The 17,290-nt window shown below is 43.5% G+C and overlaps 1 protein-coding gene across 1 annotated transcript; it reads left to right on the forward strand.

Annotated features, from left to right (window-relative positions):
* Positions 1–4,155: 4,155 nt before the first annotated feature.
* LOC103719597 lies at positions 4,156–11,969 on the forward strand. The gene is made up of 2 exons (XM_008808918.4): positions 4,156–4,641; positions 10,731–11,969. Exons 1-2 carry the CDS (start codon positions 4,315–4,317, stop codon positions 11,541–11,543), a joined length of 1,140 nt encoding a protein of 379 aa, XP_008807140.1. The 5' UTR covers positions 4,156–4,314; the 3' UTR covers positions 11,544–11,969.
* The last annotated feature ends 5,321 nt before the right edge of the window (positions 11,970–17,290 follow it).

The raw sequence follows: 17,290 nt of genomic DNA on the forward strand, positions 1-17,290 counted from the left end.
AAGACCAGCCTCTACTCCCTCCTCACGAGCATGAGTCCTCAGGACGCCGCTCGTGACATCATTTTTCCGTAGAGCATCGCCACCACCGAAGCTTCCACCGAGCTCGACCCCCAAGCTAGGAGGGCTTGTCGTGCATCCATTATCCTGAGAGCTCGCACCGAAGCCTGACGCCTCGAGAACGGGAGCACCCATTTGAGGCGGGGTCTGCCCCATTGCAAGCTGCAACAGGAGCCCCACCCGAGCTCGGCAGAAAAGTCGAGGACTTGGAGCGGCAGATACAGATGCTTCGAGACCGAGGCCCGAAGCAAGACGCCGACCTTAACTTTACAACAGAGTCTCCATTTCCTCAATGGATCATGGATGAGTTAATCCCCCAGAGATTCAAGATGCAATAGAGTGAGCCATATGATGGCTCATTCGATCCTCTGGATCATTTGGAGAGCTACAAGGCCCTTATGACACTCTAAGGAGCCACATACACTCTACTCTGCAAAGCCTTCCCAGCAACTCTCCGTAAGGCAGCTCGTCTTTGGTTCTCCGGACTAAAGCCCAGCTCGATTCTCTCATTTGAATAGCTGGGCAGGCAGCTCGCCACCCATTTTGCCACTAGCCGGCATCAGCGCCGGACCTCAGACTCCCTCTTCGCCATCAAGCAGAAGGAGGGAGAATTCTTAAAAGACTACATCAATCGCTTTATCTCGGCCACATGACAGGTTCGCGATCTCGACCAGTCAATCGCCATGTTGGCATTAAAGACTGGAGCTCGGTCCAACAAATTTCTTGTCACGCTCCCGCCTCTGCGAGGCACGTGAGGCACCTAGTGCCTACGTGGGGGCCACATGAGGGGGGAACACGGGGCTCCCCTGCCAGATATTGTCCGGTTCTGGGGCTTCACGCAAGCGTCCTTCACCCCTCCCCGGTTTTGTTTTCCACCCAAAACGCGTCTGCAGGATTAGGAGACACCCGCCTCATATGCCCAGGCTCTAGAACGAGTCTTTCCGATGTGGGACTATTGGGCCTCACACCCTTCCCACCATCGGACAAGAGTCGTCCTCGGCTCTGATACCAAATATCACGCTCCCGCCTCTGCGAGGCACGTGAGGCACCTAGTGTCTACGTGGGGGCCACATGAGGGGGGAAACACGGGGCTCCCTTGCCAGATATTGTCCGGTTCTGGGGCTTCACGCAAGCGTCCTTCACCCCTCCCCGGTTTTGTTTTCCACCCAAAACGCGTCTGCAGGATTAGGAGACACCCGCCTCATATGCCCAGGCTCTAGAACGAGTCTTTCCGATGTGGGACTATTGGGCCTCACATTTCTCTTCTCCATCAAGAAGAGCTTCCCCGCCGATTTTTTTAAAATGTTGGCCCGAGCTCGCAAGTACGCCAAGGCTGAGGAAGCCATGGCCTCTCGGCAGGAGGCAGCCGAACGACCTGCCAAGATGCAGAAGAAGCGCTAGGAGGAGCACTCCCAACCAAGCAGTAGATTTCCCTAGCATGAGAAAGAGCCTCCTTGGCCCAAGAGCCTAGCTCGCTCGAGGTCTTCCCTCCAAAAGTTTCAGACGCACACTCCCCTCACATCCATTCAAGCAGAGATTCTCATGGAGATTGAGGGTCAGGGCTACCTCCGACCTCCATTGAGGATGCGACTGATAGAGTCGCGGAAGCACTCGAGAAAGTACTGCCACTTCCACCGAGATCGCGGCCATGATACGGAGGATTGCTACGAGCTCCGTGATGAGATCGAGGCACTTGTCCGCTAAAGTCGGTTGAGTTATTTTGTCCGTGATCAGGCCTACAGGAAAGAGCCCGAGGAACAAAACCCAGTGCCGCGTGAGGAGCGGAATGACAACTGACCTCTCGCGGGCATCATCAATACCATCAGAGGGCGGGCGAGTAGAGGCACATGAAGCCTCGAGCTCGGAAGAAGAAGCTTCCTCAAAGCATCTGTGCACTGCGAAAGTCATCTCCTTTTCCGATGAAGACCAAAAGGGTATTGAGCCCTCTTCATGACGACACTGTAGCTATTTCGTTCATCATTGCAAGGCTTTAAAAAGGATTTTAGTACATAATAAAAGCGGTGCTGAGCCAAGTCCTGAGGGACCTCAAAGCTCGGAAGCTGTCAATATGTCTCCAAAAGGTATCTCCATCTCCAACATCGCCCTCCCTCATCTACATTCTCAAGCTGATGCTTACCTTCGAGCTGGACTCTTCTGTTCTCGAGCTCATCTAAGTGCTCGAGCTCTTCCGTACTCGAGCTCATCTAAGTGCTCGAGCTCTTCCATTCTCGAGCTCATCTAAGTGATCGAGCTCTTCCATTCTCGAGCTCATCTAAGTGATCGAGCTCTTCCGTTATGCTCGTCTAAGTGCTCGACGACACTTCGACGCCATTTCGACGCCACTTCGACGCCATTCGACGCCACTTCGATGACACTTCGATACCATTTCGACGACATTCGATGCCACTTCGATGCCTTTGCGACGACACTTCGACGCCACTTCGATGACATTCGACGCCACTTCGACGATATTTCGACGACATTCGACGCCATTCGACGCCTTGTACGACAATGCACCTCGATTTGAGTGGGGGCACCCTGCTGAGTCGACCACAAGCCAAAGAAGGCTGCTAAAGTCGACCTCGGAGCAGAGTCGCTTAGCTCGGCTTGGACAGCTCGGCTTAAGGCCGTTAGCTCCAACTGCACGATAGGTACATCCTACTTGGTACGTATATCTCCATAGACATTTGGCTATATTACAGGACAATCGACGACTGTACTACTTCCTTTGCCCGAGCCAAAAAGCAACTCGAACTCGGAAGTCAGGGGTAGTGTTGGGGGAAAATGGACCACCCCACAAATACAATCAGAGCACCCGAATCTGATGATAGGCATGACCCCGGCAAGCATGATCTCGACAAGCACAATCTCAGCAGGCCGAGCTCAGAAGGCCGAGCACAGAAGGCTGCCGAGCTCAGCAGGCCGAGCACAGAAGGCTGTCGAGCTCAGAATGCGGAGCCCAGAAGGCTACCGAGCTCAGAAGGCCAACCTTAAAAGGCCGAGCCGACCTCAGAAGGCCGACCTTAAAAGGCCGAGCCGACCTCAGAAGGCCGATCTTGTCATCCACATACTGCAGCCATGCCCTGCAGCAGCCTCACCGCACCATACTTTGCTTGCCGGCCACGCTACGACATATCAACTAAGGACCATACCCTGCTACGACTGTCAACAATTAAATGCGCATGATCTCCACGAACATCCAGCCAGCCCAAAATCGCAGGCCATCCATGGCAACTCGTTGACTCACTCAATCTCGTCCAGTCATCCACGGCAACTTATTAATTCACACGATCACGCCCAATCATGATGGTAACCCATCAATTCATCCAGTCACATCACAGGTAACCTTGGCACCTCTCCTGTAAAAGGAAAACTCCATCTCTTCAGGAGGGACTGGGGGACTTCTGACTTTGACTCCTGCATACAGACTCTCTTTTTCTCCACAAAAGCCCCCTCTGACTTAAGCATCAGAGGGCCGGCGCTGGAAACCCCAGCCACCGATTTTTTGCAGGTCCTCCAGAGGACGTAGCCCGCCGACGCACCACCCGTCGGAGCTTCTCCTCCTCAGCCAGTGGTCACCCTGGATCCAGTTTCCAGCAATAGATAGATGGAAGAATACCGAGTCTCACTATATTTTATTACTAAAAATTCAAATTGCTTGCTCTTCACTTCGTCTTTCTTACTCAACGATCCTCAGAAAAGCCATACCTAGCCTAAATATTTACACGAATTCCACCTTGGTGCCACTTGCGCTAGCATTAATTCAAAAGGTCTTGACTCACCTCACAAAAGTCTCGCACAACATCTCAATTTATCAAATGCTTGGCCTTTACTTACTCCCACAAACTTGCGCTATCACACCAACCTAAACTTGCGTTTCGATTAAAAAATTATAATATATATATATATATATATATATATATATATATATATATATATTATATGTATATATTGGTACAACGGTGACTGGGTCCATTTTTCACCTACTTTGATGTCAGCAACCAAGTCTATAAAGTCAACGTTGAAGCGGGTTCAGTCAAAGCTAATGTTGGTACGCACGAGCGCGTCCCCCCGCCCGTGCGCCGGCAAAGGCGGACCCAAACTTCCCAATCTCTTCGATTGGTAGCCTTGAGCATTCTTTGGGCAGTTTTAATGGAGTTTAATCGGCCACCTCTCTTTCCCTAATTTCCTCTCTCTTTCTTGCGTGTTTTTCCCAAGACCTCCAGTTCTCGAGAAAGAGAGAGAGAGAGATCTCCCATGGAGAGGCTTATCTCCTCCTTCTCTACCCGAACCCCTCTTCCGAGATCTCCACTTCTCGTCCCACGCGTCGCCGGCGGCGGCGGCAGATCTAGCCTCGGGCCGCTCCGCCGGGAGTGTCTCAAGCCCGCCGGCGCCCTATTTTCCAAACAAGAAGGCCTGCCGCGTCCGCCGCCGCCGCCTCTTCGTCCTCTCCCTCAACGTTCTTCTTCTTCCTTTATTGAGAATTTCTCGGTTATACGCTCGGAAGAGAAGGCAGGAAAGGCTGATCCAAGTTCCCAATTGGCCGAGCGGATTCGACATTTGGCAGGTCCATGCCTCAAAAAGGTGTCGCTTTTTATTCTTGCTCTTCTTGTGTTCGTGCTTTTTCTTGGCTTCTTTTTATCTTCTTTTCTTGTCCTGATTCTGGAGAACCATTTAATTCCATACAGCATCCTTTTTCCTTTTGATTTTAACTTTCTTTTTTCTCTAAAAAAAACCTCTTTTTTTTTTGTTTGGTTCTTGAGAATACTTATGGACTAGTCCTGAAATATGTTAGAAATTTTTATGGTTGTTTGAGGATATGATATGATGCACTTGGGCCATAGGATTTATGCTTTCAGGTCTTTTTCTGCTATGTTGCAAAAAAGATGAGCATGGATTGCTTCTATGAGAACATAGGTCTGGGACAGAGATTGTAACCTTCTAGGGGGCGGGATGAGGGTGTTTATATATAATTGGCTGTGGCAACATCAAGAAAGATGCAAAAATAGTGAGGCATCGGAAAGTACAACATGGTTACACAGATGATTTTTTTTTGAAGAAAGCAGGTTGATTTGATTAACTAACGTGCTGCATAGTATCTTAAGCTAAAGGTTAACTGAGATCATTGAGCGGAGGTCTTGTTGTAATTTTTGATGGCAAGATGTGATGCACAAAGCTGCGCCAACTTGTGTCTAATCTGTAATGTCTTGATTTAGGGCATTGTCTCAGTAAGCTATGAGATGTTGAATGGAGATTGTTGGGCTAGTCTTCGCAAATTGGCCCTAAGCCCTATGTTTGTGTTTTCTTAAACATATAAATCATTTAAAATTAGCAGTTTATTGAAAGCAAAACGATACAAATTAGGCATATGAGCAACCATGCTAATTAATACTAGTTATATTAGTTTTAAATGTTAAATAATTCTCATCTCTTCACTTTACATAAATTGATACTTAACTGCTTGAGTACATATATCAGAGTTTCTATTGTAATATTCTTTATTAATAGGATATAAATTCATGTAACAGATCAATGACATAGGTAGTTGCATATCATAATATTCTCAATGAAATAACGATTCAGATCAATCTCTCAGTTCCAAGGTACCTTCTATACCTTGCAGCCAACCTTTAGCTGGGGAAAGCTAGGAAGAATACTAGCAAAATAAGCTAAGAAAAACACTTGTAAAATAAATTAAGCGAGCTTACTGCTATAGATTACACATGCGACGCATCACAAAGCCTCATGGGATCTACTATCTCTTAAGCAATGCTGTTTCAGGAGTTGGACATTGGGGGATCTCAGTATATTATTGAAGAACTTGATACGTGTTTGATGAGTGTGTGGTATTGACCTTTTTGATTCCTTCAGTGACAGAACATATAGCATTTAATTGATAAGTACAGATAATTAAGATTTATCAAAACTTTAAAGGGCTGTGCTGTTGTGATTCAAAGGATAATACCTATTATATATATTTTGATACAAGCTCAAGTTCTCACATGATCTCTATATCATTCCTTGGCATTGACCAAAATATTGGTAGAGGAGTTTGAGACATATTTCTTGTTGTTATATATGCCTGCATGTTGCTTTTCTGTGTGAACTCATATATAAGTTAGACAATGAATAGCTAAAAATTAGAAAATAATGCATAATCACTAGCTGCCATGGATGTTTTGGTGGATTTGTTTTTCTGTTTGTCATTATCATTTTTCATCCTTTCCTTGATTCCTAAACTCCCATATTGATGTGGACAGCAAACTTCACCTTATCAATTACCTGATAAAGACAATCCGCTTGAGCTTTGACATCACCATCAACCATCTTGTGTGTCTTAAGTAGAATCCCTCTTAGTGAAATAACACCATCTAAAGTTTTATAGATATGCTGTTTAATGCTTGCTTTGTGCCACCTCCTACAGTGCCTACATTAGCTCTCAATCTCTGGAACTTCATATCCAACTTTATGAATCCTCCTCAAGTATCCTTGTATCCATAGTTTATGGTACGTATGAAGTTAGGGAACCTAATTTCAAAACATTGAGGCTCTGTTTGGATAATGGTTATGTGATGGTTATGGGTGGGTTAACAATTTAACCAGCTAAACAAGAGCCCAAAATGCTGTATTATCTTTAATCGATCAATGTCCCAAAAAATAGCCTAATGCTGTTGAATTTTATAATTCATGTTGGTGGTGGTGGTGGTTTTTTTTGTGGGGGGGGGTTGAAAAATTAACCATCGGAGCTCCCTCTTTTCTCTCTTTACTTTTTCACTTTTTTCCATTACTTATCCTGCTTACCCTCAAAACATCAGAAAAAATAGGGAATAATTCTAACCCATGGCTATTCGACTAGGAGGTGCTTACCAATGACTAAATGTTTTTACCCCTGGACAACTATTCGGTGCCCAAATGTAGCTTTAAGATTTATTCTTAGATTGGATCCAAGAACAAATGTGGATAGGAGGTCTGATTGCATAGTTGTCAAAACTGGTCATTGCCAAAATTCAAATATGTGTGCATGTTTTTTTTATTGAAATCTAATTCATACTTGACCTTAGGGTAGCTAGTAATCCTTGTGCCAACTATTTTAGACAGGCTTTATGATCCTTTTTGTCCAGTTATTCCTGCTAATATCACTATTTGGTACTTGAATTTAAAAAGTTATGGCAAGTGGAGATGCTTTTAAAACCTTGCGCTTCTGAAAGACTCTTCAAATGCTCCATTTTAGATTTAGATTCATTATCTTAAAGTTGTGTGTTCTTTAAAAAATTCATTGGCCAATGTGACCTCTAAGAGTAAGAAACATATGGCCCTTTCTCTGCCCTAAAACTTTAGATTCTATGGTTGAACGCTCATCTTAGCTCTTGTTTTTCCCATTTGTTTTATTTCCCTCTCTTTTTCTCTCTTTTCTTCTCCTATCCTTTTCCCCCCTTAATTCTCCCCCTTTCTTTCTCTTTTGTTTTGTTGTGTTTTCCTAATTTTTCTTCTTAGGTCTCTCCCCCCTTCCATTTTTTATCTGTTTGGCTAAAAGAACCCTATTCTCAAGGAGTTCCATCCCTCTTCTTAGTCCTAAATATGACTGCATGCACCTTCCACACTTCTTTTCTCTTTCTTCAAGGGATGTCTTATTGTAAGTGTTATTATTGAACTCGACTTAAGTCAAAGCTGTGACACTTGAATATCTTTATTGATGAAGATGGATTAGGAAATGGGACATCAGGTTTCCACCTTTTCTTCTATCACAGTTACTGATTTCATCGACAGGCAGTAAAGATATCACAGGCAGTTGCAAGAGCTAAAATTCAATTTTGTCACCAAATTTAAAAGGCAAATTTGGAAACAATCAGCTGAGATATCTAGAGTCTCTTCTTATCAGTTGCATGTGCTGACTTATCACATGAAACTTAGGGACAAAAATAATAAAAAAATTTGTAGATAATCAATATCCTCATTCTAAGCCCCATCTAGGTATTAACTGATTTCGTTGTTCTTGTCTCATAATCATAGTCAGGCTTTTTGTCTGAATATTGCTCCTTTGGATCTTCAAGATCTGGAGATGAATGCTGAGCTTTCTGCAATGTAACTATTGCCTTGCTACTATAACATCTTTTAATTATTAATTTTAGTGCTCTTGAGGGCTGATGTGCCGCAGGATGAGGGCAATCATGAAATCCTCCTTTCTGCAAATAAATGGATTGGGAGATCTTGTACTTAGTTGCAGTAGTCAATTTAAAATGAACAAGTGGATATTGTATTAGGTGCTGAATGCCTAGTAGTCGTGAATGATCATAACTGTTGGGCCATCAGTTATCCCTAGTTAGTTTTAGTTTGTGTGATCTTCCACTGCCAAGTTATATATGTTCAATGAATTGCAGCAAGGCTGTCCATCTTCACATCCTTCCCCAAGTGATCCCATATAGTGCTTGGTGCATACATTATTCTTCATAAAGGCTGTTAAGCATAATTAGTTCATAAAATGTCTTAAGAGTCGATGCTCATATCAGATGCTTATATTGCGAGCAGTTGCTTGATCTGATCTGAATGGTGGTTCAAGGAAGTAGTGCCCTCAAAATATTTAGGAGTGGCAGTGTTTAGAAACACCATATTCTAAAAGAAAATGCATCTTATAAAACAAGAGGAGTTTAGTATCTTATTTCAATCTTAGGAAATTTCATTATATTAAGATCTATAATTGGTATAGAAGTGCTATTACAATTTCCAGTTAAACTAAGTTTAATTATGATAAATATGGGAATAAGATGCTTAGTTGAAGATGTGTATAGAAGAATGTTCTGAGTGAGGCCAAGATTTTGAAGCGGCTTGGAAACCTGGATGCATGAGTCTGCAGATTCCACTTGCCCTTCTTGTTTGACAAAACTTTGAAACTTTTTGTTGTGTTCTAAATGGGCCATTTTTCAATGAAGAGCCTGTCCCAATGCGTTGCATGGTAATTGTACTGCTGTGGTACCAGATGATAATGACTGATATATGATAGATCAAATCTAGATGTGGAACAGAGTTGGTTTTTTGCAGTATCAAAATAGATGGGTGAACCATCAAGCACAATCCTAGTAAATGTGGATACATGAAGTCTGCCATATAATAATAGGTATCTAAAACAAAATTAAATAATTTAAGAAACAAAAATTAAATAAGCATCTAAAACAATGAAAATTTCATAGAAATTTTACACATGCTTCAAAATAAGAAAAGGAGATGTTTAAAACTCTGTGGTCAGCCTCTCTAAAAGTTTCTTTTCGAATATTATTATTCCTGAGCAATGAGGTTCCCATATGGTAAAAAAAATAAATTTAAGAAAAGAGAACCACTAGAAGAGAATAAATTAATAAAACTCATTTACTGAAGTCACTGGCTATTCCATGTTGCCCCTATTAGTTTAAGAGGTAACTTATCAACTTTTCTATCCTTAAAATCAACGTTTACCTCTTTTCTTTTCCCTATTTCTCCATTTTATTTTATTTGATTTTATTTTTTAAGCTTATCTCTTTCTTTTCATCCCATTTTCCTTCTTGTTATTCTTTCCTTTTTTGGTCTTCTATTCCTACTTTCACACTATTTAGCTAAACACATGATTTTCCTTAGGAAAGAGCTGCCAGCCGCCTGCTCCTTTTCTTTTAAGATATGGCCATAAGGCTCCTTTCCACTTATTTCATCTTTTATAAGTGGGAGGGTTCTACTTGATAAGGTGAAAGGCCTTGTTGGTTGATGTGGAGTTAATTTGAAAATTAAAATGGAAAATATTACTAAATAATTGAAATTCTAATACTGTTTCCCATGAAAATATCTAGCTACACAATTTTTTTGATCCTGTAATAATCAATGAAGTAGGAATTTACTTTATCACTTAAATTCTAATAATAGTTCATATCCACATCAACCTCCCTATTTTATGAGAATCAGTAGAGCACGAAGATACCAAACTACTTAAATTCTAATAATAGTTATATACTAAATATCCAATTGCTGTAAGCACTCTAAGAATGTAAAATTGGTGGCAAAGTGCAAGATGTGAAGGCAAAAGCGCCTATGCTTTTTCACATTCTCCCTTGTTAGACTCTACACTCATTTATGGTTGTCATTGATCACTTTTGTCTTGCAAATGTTATCTTTAATGTTTTATAATAGACTTTGTCGAAAACACTGAAAACTTCTCCCAGCCAAAAGCTAGTGTGCTTCTTTTCTTGAATGTTCATGTGGTTGTTTGCTAAATTGGGCATTACATAGAACTAGCTGTCTGATTATTAAAGTAGAGGCAAGAAAATAATTTTTGTGCGCCGGTCATCTTATCTTAATAATAATGTGCATTGGTCGGCCACTCATTTTTTCCTCTTTCGTTCCCCTTAAATTATGAAAAATCACCTACATATTGAAGCAGGTTTTGGCCTTTTGGGCGGTACAGTTTTAAGGTTCATGGTTGTCAGATGCGGTTCTCTAGTTAATCTCCAAATATATTTTAAATTTCTGGTGTTTGTCATGTGCATGCTTGTTGCATTGCTTTTCTGCTTTAACATGAAGAGCTGCTCCAAGGATGTGCTGCATTACATTTGGTTGTGCTTTCATTCATAGTTCATGAATTCTTCCGATTGTCAATTTATATTTCTGTAGCAATTACATATCAGTAATACTCGGAGACATTCTAAATATATCAGGTTGCTTCTGCTGCTGCAACTATTTTGCTGCCAGCATTGATTTCAATCATAATCCAGCCTATTCTAGCACCACCAGCTTATGCGACAGTTCAGTCTGCTGCCAAGACTGGTGGGAAATTCATTAAAGCTGAGTTACTAAGTAGTGCCTGGACTGGCTTGTTTGCTGGTTGCCTGCACACACTTTCGGGTCCTGACCATCTTGCTGCCTTAGCTCCCTTATCAATTGGCAGAACGAGAGTGGAGAGTGCCATAGTGGGGGCTTTGTGGGGCTGTGGCCATGATGCTGGACAGGTGATATTTGGGTTGCTTTTCCTGCTGCTCAAGGATCGTTTACACATTGAGGTCATCCGCACGTGGGGCACAAGAGTTGTTGGTCTAACTCTTCTTGTGATCGGTGCTATGGGAATCAGGGAAGCTACAGAGGTGACTCCTTGTGTTGCTCTAGAGAATGGGGAGTGTGATGTGAGCATCGTCGAGCCTCTACAGACTGCACCCAGTGGGAAGAAAAAAATTGGATTTGCAACTTTTGCTACTGGTATTGTTCATGGTCTGCAGCCAGATGCCCTCATGATGGTGTTGCCAGCGCTTGCTCTTCCGTCACGTCTAGCTGGAGCTGCTTTTCTAGGTATGTTTTTGGTGGGGACAGTTCTTGCCATGGGGAGTTATACAGTTTTTATAGGTTCATGTAGTCAGGCATTGAAAGACAGGGTTCCTAGGATAACAGAGAAACTGACTTGGGCTGCATCTCTTGTAGCAATATTTATGGGAGTAGCCATTCTTGTTAGCCAAGTTTTTGGTTTTAGCCTGTATTGATCTCACTTTCTTTTTCTTTTCCTCCTATTTTTCTAGATAATTTACACAATGCCCTTTTGGAAGTTAGGGATCTACATACCATAGAGTTCAATCCCAAATCCCTTACTAGTTACCACTTGATTGGCCTTTGGTCCTTGAGCTCACAATGACTGCCAGATTCATGTCTTTTCTATTGGTAAATGCTGCCTATCCTGTCATTAGTTTTGTAGATGGATGCGGATGGAGTTCTCTCTTTTTTCTGGATGAACTGTGAACTTTTATATTGCATTCATATTTTGATTTTAGGGCTACATCGTATGCACTTGCATATCATTGTTCCTTTATCATGAGTCATCCTATACTTTTTTGCTTTAAAATTAAGACCAAGACTACCTGCACCTTGTATCTTTGGACCTGTGCTTTTATAATGAGCTTTCACTTAATATACTTGAATATAGAGTTTGAGCTTGGCTGTTTGACCTTTTATGTTCGAATAACACAACTCTTTATCATTGAGGTTGACTTTAGATGGTTATAGATCAGCCTTTTTGGTTGGATTTGATCGTGCAAACTGAAATTAAGTTTTTGATAAAAGTTTCATGGTCTGATTTAAGCTTAAGTCGTGTTTAATTCATTGTTGGTGGTGAGAAGTGAAGGCTGTAAGTTATTCCAAGTGACTATGGGCTGCCCCTGGTCAAAGTCACTTGGACATTATTGTGGGAATTTAAAAACATAAATTAGGCATTTAAACGACCACTTCTGCTGAATCAAATCTGGGAAAGTCACTTCAGTGGTCTAACTTCCTTTCATTTTCAGCTATTCACAGCTAGCAAAACCCACTTAAAAATGAACAAATAATATCTACCAAAAAAAATTACCAAATGATAACACCTCTTTATCCCCCATGCCACCATCTACTATATCATACGAGGTGGTTTTGACTTTTGAGTGTAAGCTAGCGGGAGTTTCCTTGAAACCTGTCCCATTGACAGCAGTGGCAAAACTTGTCAAAGCTGAAGGCAAGATGGCATCTTTATTGTTTTCTTGCCTTTAACAATGTCTTGGGCTGTAGTTATAGGCCATTATATTTAAAATTCTTATGAAAAATACAAAGAAATAGAAATAAACATGCATAAAAAAAATCATTGGAGCCATGCTTGATTCAATTACCACTCAGGCTTTAACTTCCATAATTTCTTAATAGCATGATTCAAAGTGTAAAAAGGTTGCATTATAAACCTACATATTCATGGAGGGCTGTATTGGAAATAATTATATCATAGGTGTATACATGTTATCATAGGGTTGGCAGTGCATCAGTTTAGGTGAAGCTTCATTGTCAAGGCAATATGATCCTGATTTGAACCTAACCTGACCCACTAGTGGCTCGGATTTAGGGCCTACCCAAACTCGCGGGCAGGTTAACCAAGATGAACCAAGATGACTTGGACCCGATATATTGACCCAACTATCAGTATGATCGACTTCAGAATTGGGCAATCCAAGTGGCCTCTAGATTGATATGCTGAATGGTGCAAAAATTGATGGAAAGAGAGGAAAGGCAAGAATTAAGGTTTAGGTTCGAAATTTGGGATGTAAATTTAGATTGGAGTGAGCTTACTTGTGTTTGAGAGATCTAGGGGTTATGAGTTGTAAATTGAAAACCCTAAGAATTTTAATTACGTTTCCTTTTACTTTGTGGCCTGACGGAGCCTTTCTTGATGTCATGCCAGTGAGCAGGTTGGTTAATGGATGTCCAAATAGCTAGTGTAAATGGAGTAATAGAGGAGGATGGGGAGAGGAGAGGAGGCAGATGGGAGGAGAGGAGGAGACAAGAAGGGGAGAGGATGAGAAAAGAATGATTTTTTTTAAGGATTCATTTCAGGCACTCTCCCTTTATTTTTTACTCTGGCTCCATCCAAGCTCATGGATCTATATCTAATGTATGGGTCTGGTACCATGAGTTGGCAGGTCATACCATACCTGAGCTGAACCATTGACAGATCAAGGAAGTATGACCCATGCTCAACATGTGAACCCAGTAGGTTGGGTTTGGTGGGTAGGGTCCAGGAGGGGTCAGCTCAGAACTAGATTAGGGTCAAGACTCCACCTTCATATAACAAATGGTATATGGGGAACTTAAGCTTATTTTTATTACCATTTGCATTAAAAGAGCTTTGAGCTATCAAGAAAGATGCATTTGAGGACCTTCTGAATTTCAAAGAATAAATTCTGTACTAGAAAATATTATGGATTTTTTTTTAATGTATTCACTACATGACCAATTCCAGAAGTCTAATGGAAGCTCGTAAGTTCTCTAACTTACAAGTTGCAGTTGCTTATACAGATCCAACATGATGTGTTGTTATGATGCAGCAGACCTAGGTTTGGTCCCACCCATACTCTCATATTCTGCTGGGCTTCCCCCAAGCCTAGTTATCAAAAAAGTAAAACTTTCTTGTCTGCTCATCCTTTGAAAAATGATGATCCTTTTTTCCATTTAGTTCAAATTTACCATTAGAAACACCTCAGATTTCTTGGTAATTAATGGTCCGATCTATTTCCATTATGATTATTTCCTATTTTTCTGTATAAGACTCCAAGCCCATGCCTTTCTCTTTACCTTGGAAAATTGTTTCCCTTCTGATAGACAGATAGAAATAATAACTTTACACTTGTTTCAATGTCAAAACAAACGTCTCTTGACAATCAGCTCCTTCCATTGTTCTCAGTTTAATTCAAGAGCCGTTTACCCCTCCATGAAGAGACCCATGTACGGTACAAGTTTCTTATCTGTTCTTATCACTTACTATCCTTGCTTTTGCCTTGAGATGCACTACTGGAAAGCAAAAAGAGGAGAGTATAAAATTAGGTTTTTTTTTTGGTAAAAACGGCTACTCATATCATATAATACGAACGTGAGTACAGTCCTCCAAATCACGGGAGAGTAAAAAGTACAACTGTGAAGGGACGTCTACATCAGACGTCCACAAAAAATCACCTGAGTGCCGAGCGACAAAGGAGGCGACCCAATCTGCTGCCCGGTTCGCCTCCCTAAACACGTGTGCTGCCTGAAAGTCAGCCATCATCTGAGCCATCCTACGGGACTCTCGGATGAGGGGATGGCCATCCCCAAACCGATCCACACCCCGAATCAAATCAATCACCACCGATGAATCACCCTCGAGGTACACCCGCTCGGCCCCGGCTATCTGCCTCGCATAGGATATACCCTCCCAGGTTGCCTGTAGCTCTGCACCAACCACTGTAAATCCAGGCGTACGCCGTCCTCCTGCTGCTATCATCCTGCCACGATGGTCCCTGATCACGAATCCGACCCCTCCACACAAACCATCTACCGACCTACTACCATCAAAGTTCACCTTGAGATAGCCAGGGGTGGGGGTGCCCAAGAAACAATGGCAAACCGTGGCGCTGAAGCAGCGTGATGAGCACCCCAGATGTCCCTGACCAGCCCAGAAGTGACTACCGAAGTCGCCCCGATAACCTCCCTCGCAAGCAACATCGCCCGGTCTACCACCATCCTTGGAGGCGCCCTCCTCCCCTCAAATATACCAGTATTCCTGTCCAACCATATATGGTAGGACAGGTACGCTACAAAAATCCCTGCCTCAAGAGATCTGGGATGCCGCATGGAATCTCTCAGCAGATGGATCAGATCCTGCACCAACACCACCGAGGCCGGTAGCAGTATCGGTGAACTCCTCCATATGTCTCGGGCCCTAGGGCACTGCAACAAAACATGCTCCATAGTCTCCTCGATATCTGCACAATCCTCACAAAACTGAGGGATCCTCATACCACGCCGCGCTAACACACTCCTAGTCGGAAGGCAGCCCCGCGCCCCTTCCATATGAAGAGTGCCACACGCGGGTGAACCCGCATCCTTCATATCCACCGCCCCTCAAACTGTCGGGCTGGCTCCCTCCTGAACACTGCATGAAGATCCCTAGCTCGCACCCGTGATCGTCCCGTCGGTATCCATACCAACCTATCCGCCTCCACCCCTAGGGGTCGCTCGGGCTAGAACCAACTCTGCCAACTGCTCTCCAAAAACCTCCCGAACCAACTCCTCTCTCCATCGCCCTCCCTCAGCATCCAGTAAGTCACTGACTCTCCACCCTGCTAATCTCGCCGAGTCCACCATGGTCGGCATACTGCAAAGCGGTACCTCAGTCACCCACCTGTCCTCCATCACATCGATAGACTGACCGTCGCCAATAGCCCATCCGATCTCCGGAAGCACCACCGTAGCTCTGGCACACATCTCCCTCCACACCGGGGAATGACGGCGACCCACACGCACGCCCGGTACCAAGGCGCCATACTTAGCCCTCAACAGCGAGGACCATAGACACTCGGGCTCAAGCACAAATCTAGCCGCATGTCTGGCTAGTAGAACCTCACGCCTCACTGCCAAGGCTTGAACCCCCAAACCACCACAACTAGTAGGCTGGCACACCACCTCCCATGCCATCAAGTGAACACCACCTCGACCATTGCTCCTCCCCCATATGAAGTCCCTGAACAACCGCTCCAGGGATCGCAGGAATCTCACCGGAACAATGGCATTGGTAAGCAGATAGATAGGGACTGATGAAAGAACCGAACGCACCACGGTGATCCTCCCTACCATAGACAGAGTATGCATCCGCCACCCCTCTAATCTGCGTCTGATACCAAGCTCACAAGGCAGACAATCCCCGCTCCGCAGCCGCCGGTCGGACAATGGGATACCCAAATACGTCATCGTGCCTACCTGCTCACCGACCCCCAAAATCTCCACTACCAAATGCTTCATAGCCAGTCTAGTCTTTGGGCTGAAGATGATGGCTGACTTGGTCAAATTGACCCTCTGACCTGATGCTGCACAGTAGGCCTGAAGAATCTGACCTATAACCCGGGCTGTCTGACGCGTCGACCTGGCAAGAAGCAAACAATCATCGGCGAAGAGTAAGTGAGATATCGCAGGGGCCCCAATCGCCGGTCTATAAGCCTCCAGCTCCTGAGTGTCCACAGCCTGGCGTAGGGATCTAGACAGGGCATCTGCACAAATAATAAACAATAGCGGGGATAGGGGGCATCCCTGGCGCAACCCTCCAGATGACACAAAGAACCGGGACGGCGTGCCATTCACCAGAATGGCAAAGGAAGGGGTCCGAATGCAGCCCATAACCCATCTAATCCACCTCTCATGAAAACCAAACCCCTGCAAGGACTGCTGCAGGAAATCCCATCTCATCCTGTCATATGCCCGCTCCATATCAAGCTTAATCCCCATCAAACTTCCCCTCATCGGGGCCCTACCGAGATCAAACATAAACTCCTGGGCAATAAGCACATTATCAGATATGTTCCGCCCCTCCAGGAAAGCCCCCTGCTCTGGAAGAGCAGAAAGCAGAAAGAAGAGAGTATGAAATTCTGTTTCTGTTCTGCTGCCTCTACAATTTGATGAAATCACAAAGCTTAGACTGCTGGAGTTGGTGTGAATTCGGAGTGCCGGACTTCCTGTAGGATTTCGTTCTTTCCTAGCCTTCATCATTATATATTCTATCACTAATTTTAAATCTTTGTTTCTCCACTAAATCTGATAGTGTGAAGTCATTATCTTCTTTAGTAGTTGGATTGAACTAGTTATATCATTAGGTGCATCTTTGAAAAAAAAATAAGTTTTAGTATAATTACCGAATCGCTGAAATAATAAGATTAGTATACCCACAAAACCAGTAAATCACATTTTCCACCTC

Source organism: Phoenix dactylifera, chromosome 2 (assembly GCF_009389715.1).
Source record: "Phoenix dactylifera cultivar Barhee BC4 chromosome 2, palm_55x_up_171113_PBpolish2nd_filt_p, whole genome shotgun sequence".
NCBI lineage: Eukaryota > Viridiplantae > Streptophyta > Magnoliopsida > Arecales > Arecaceae > Phoenix > Phoenix dactylifera.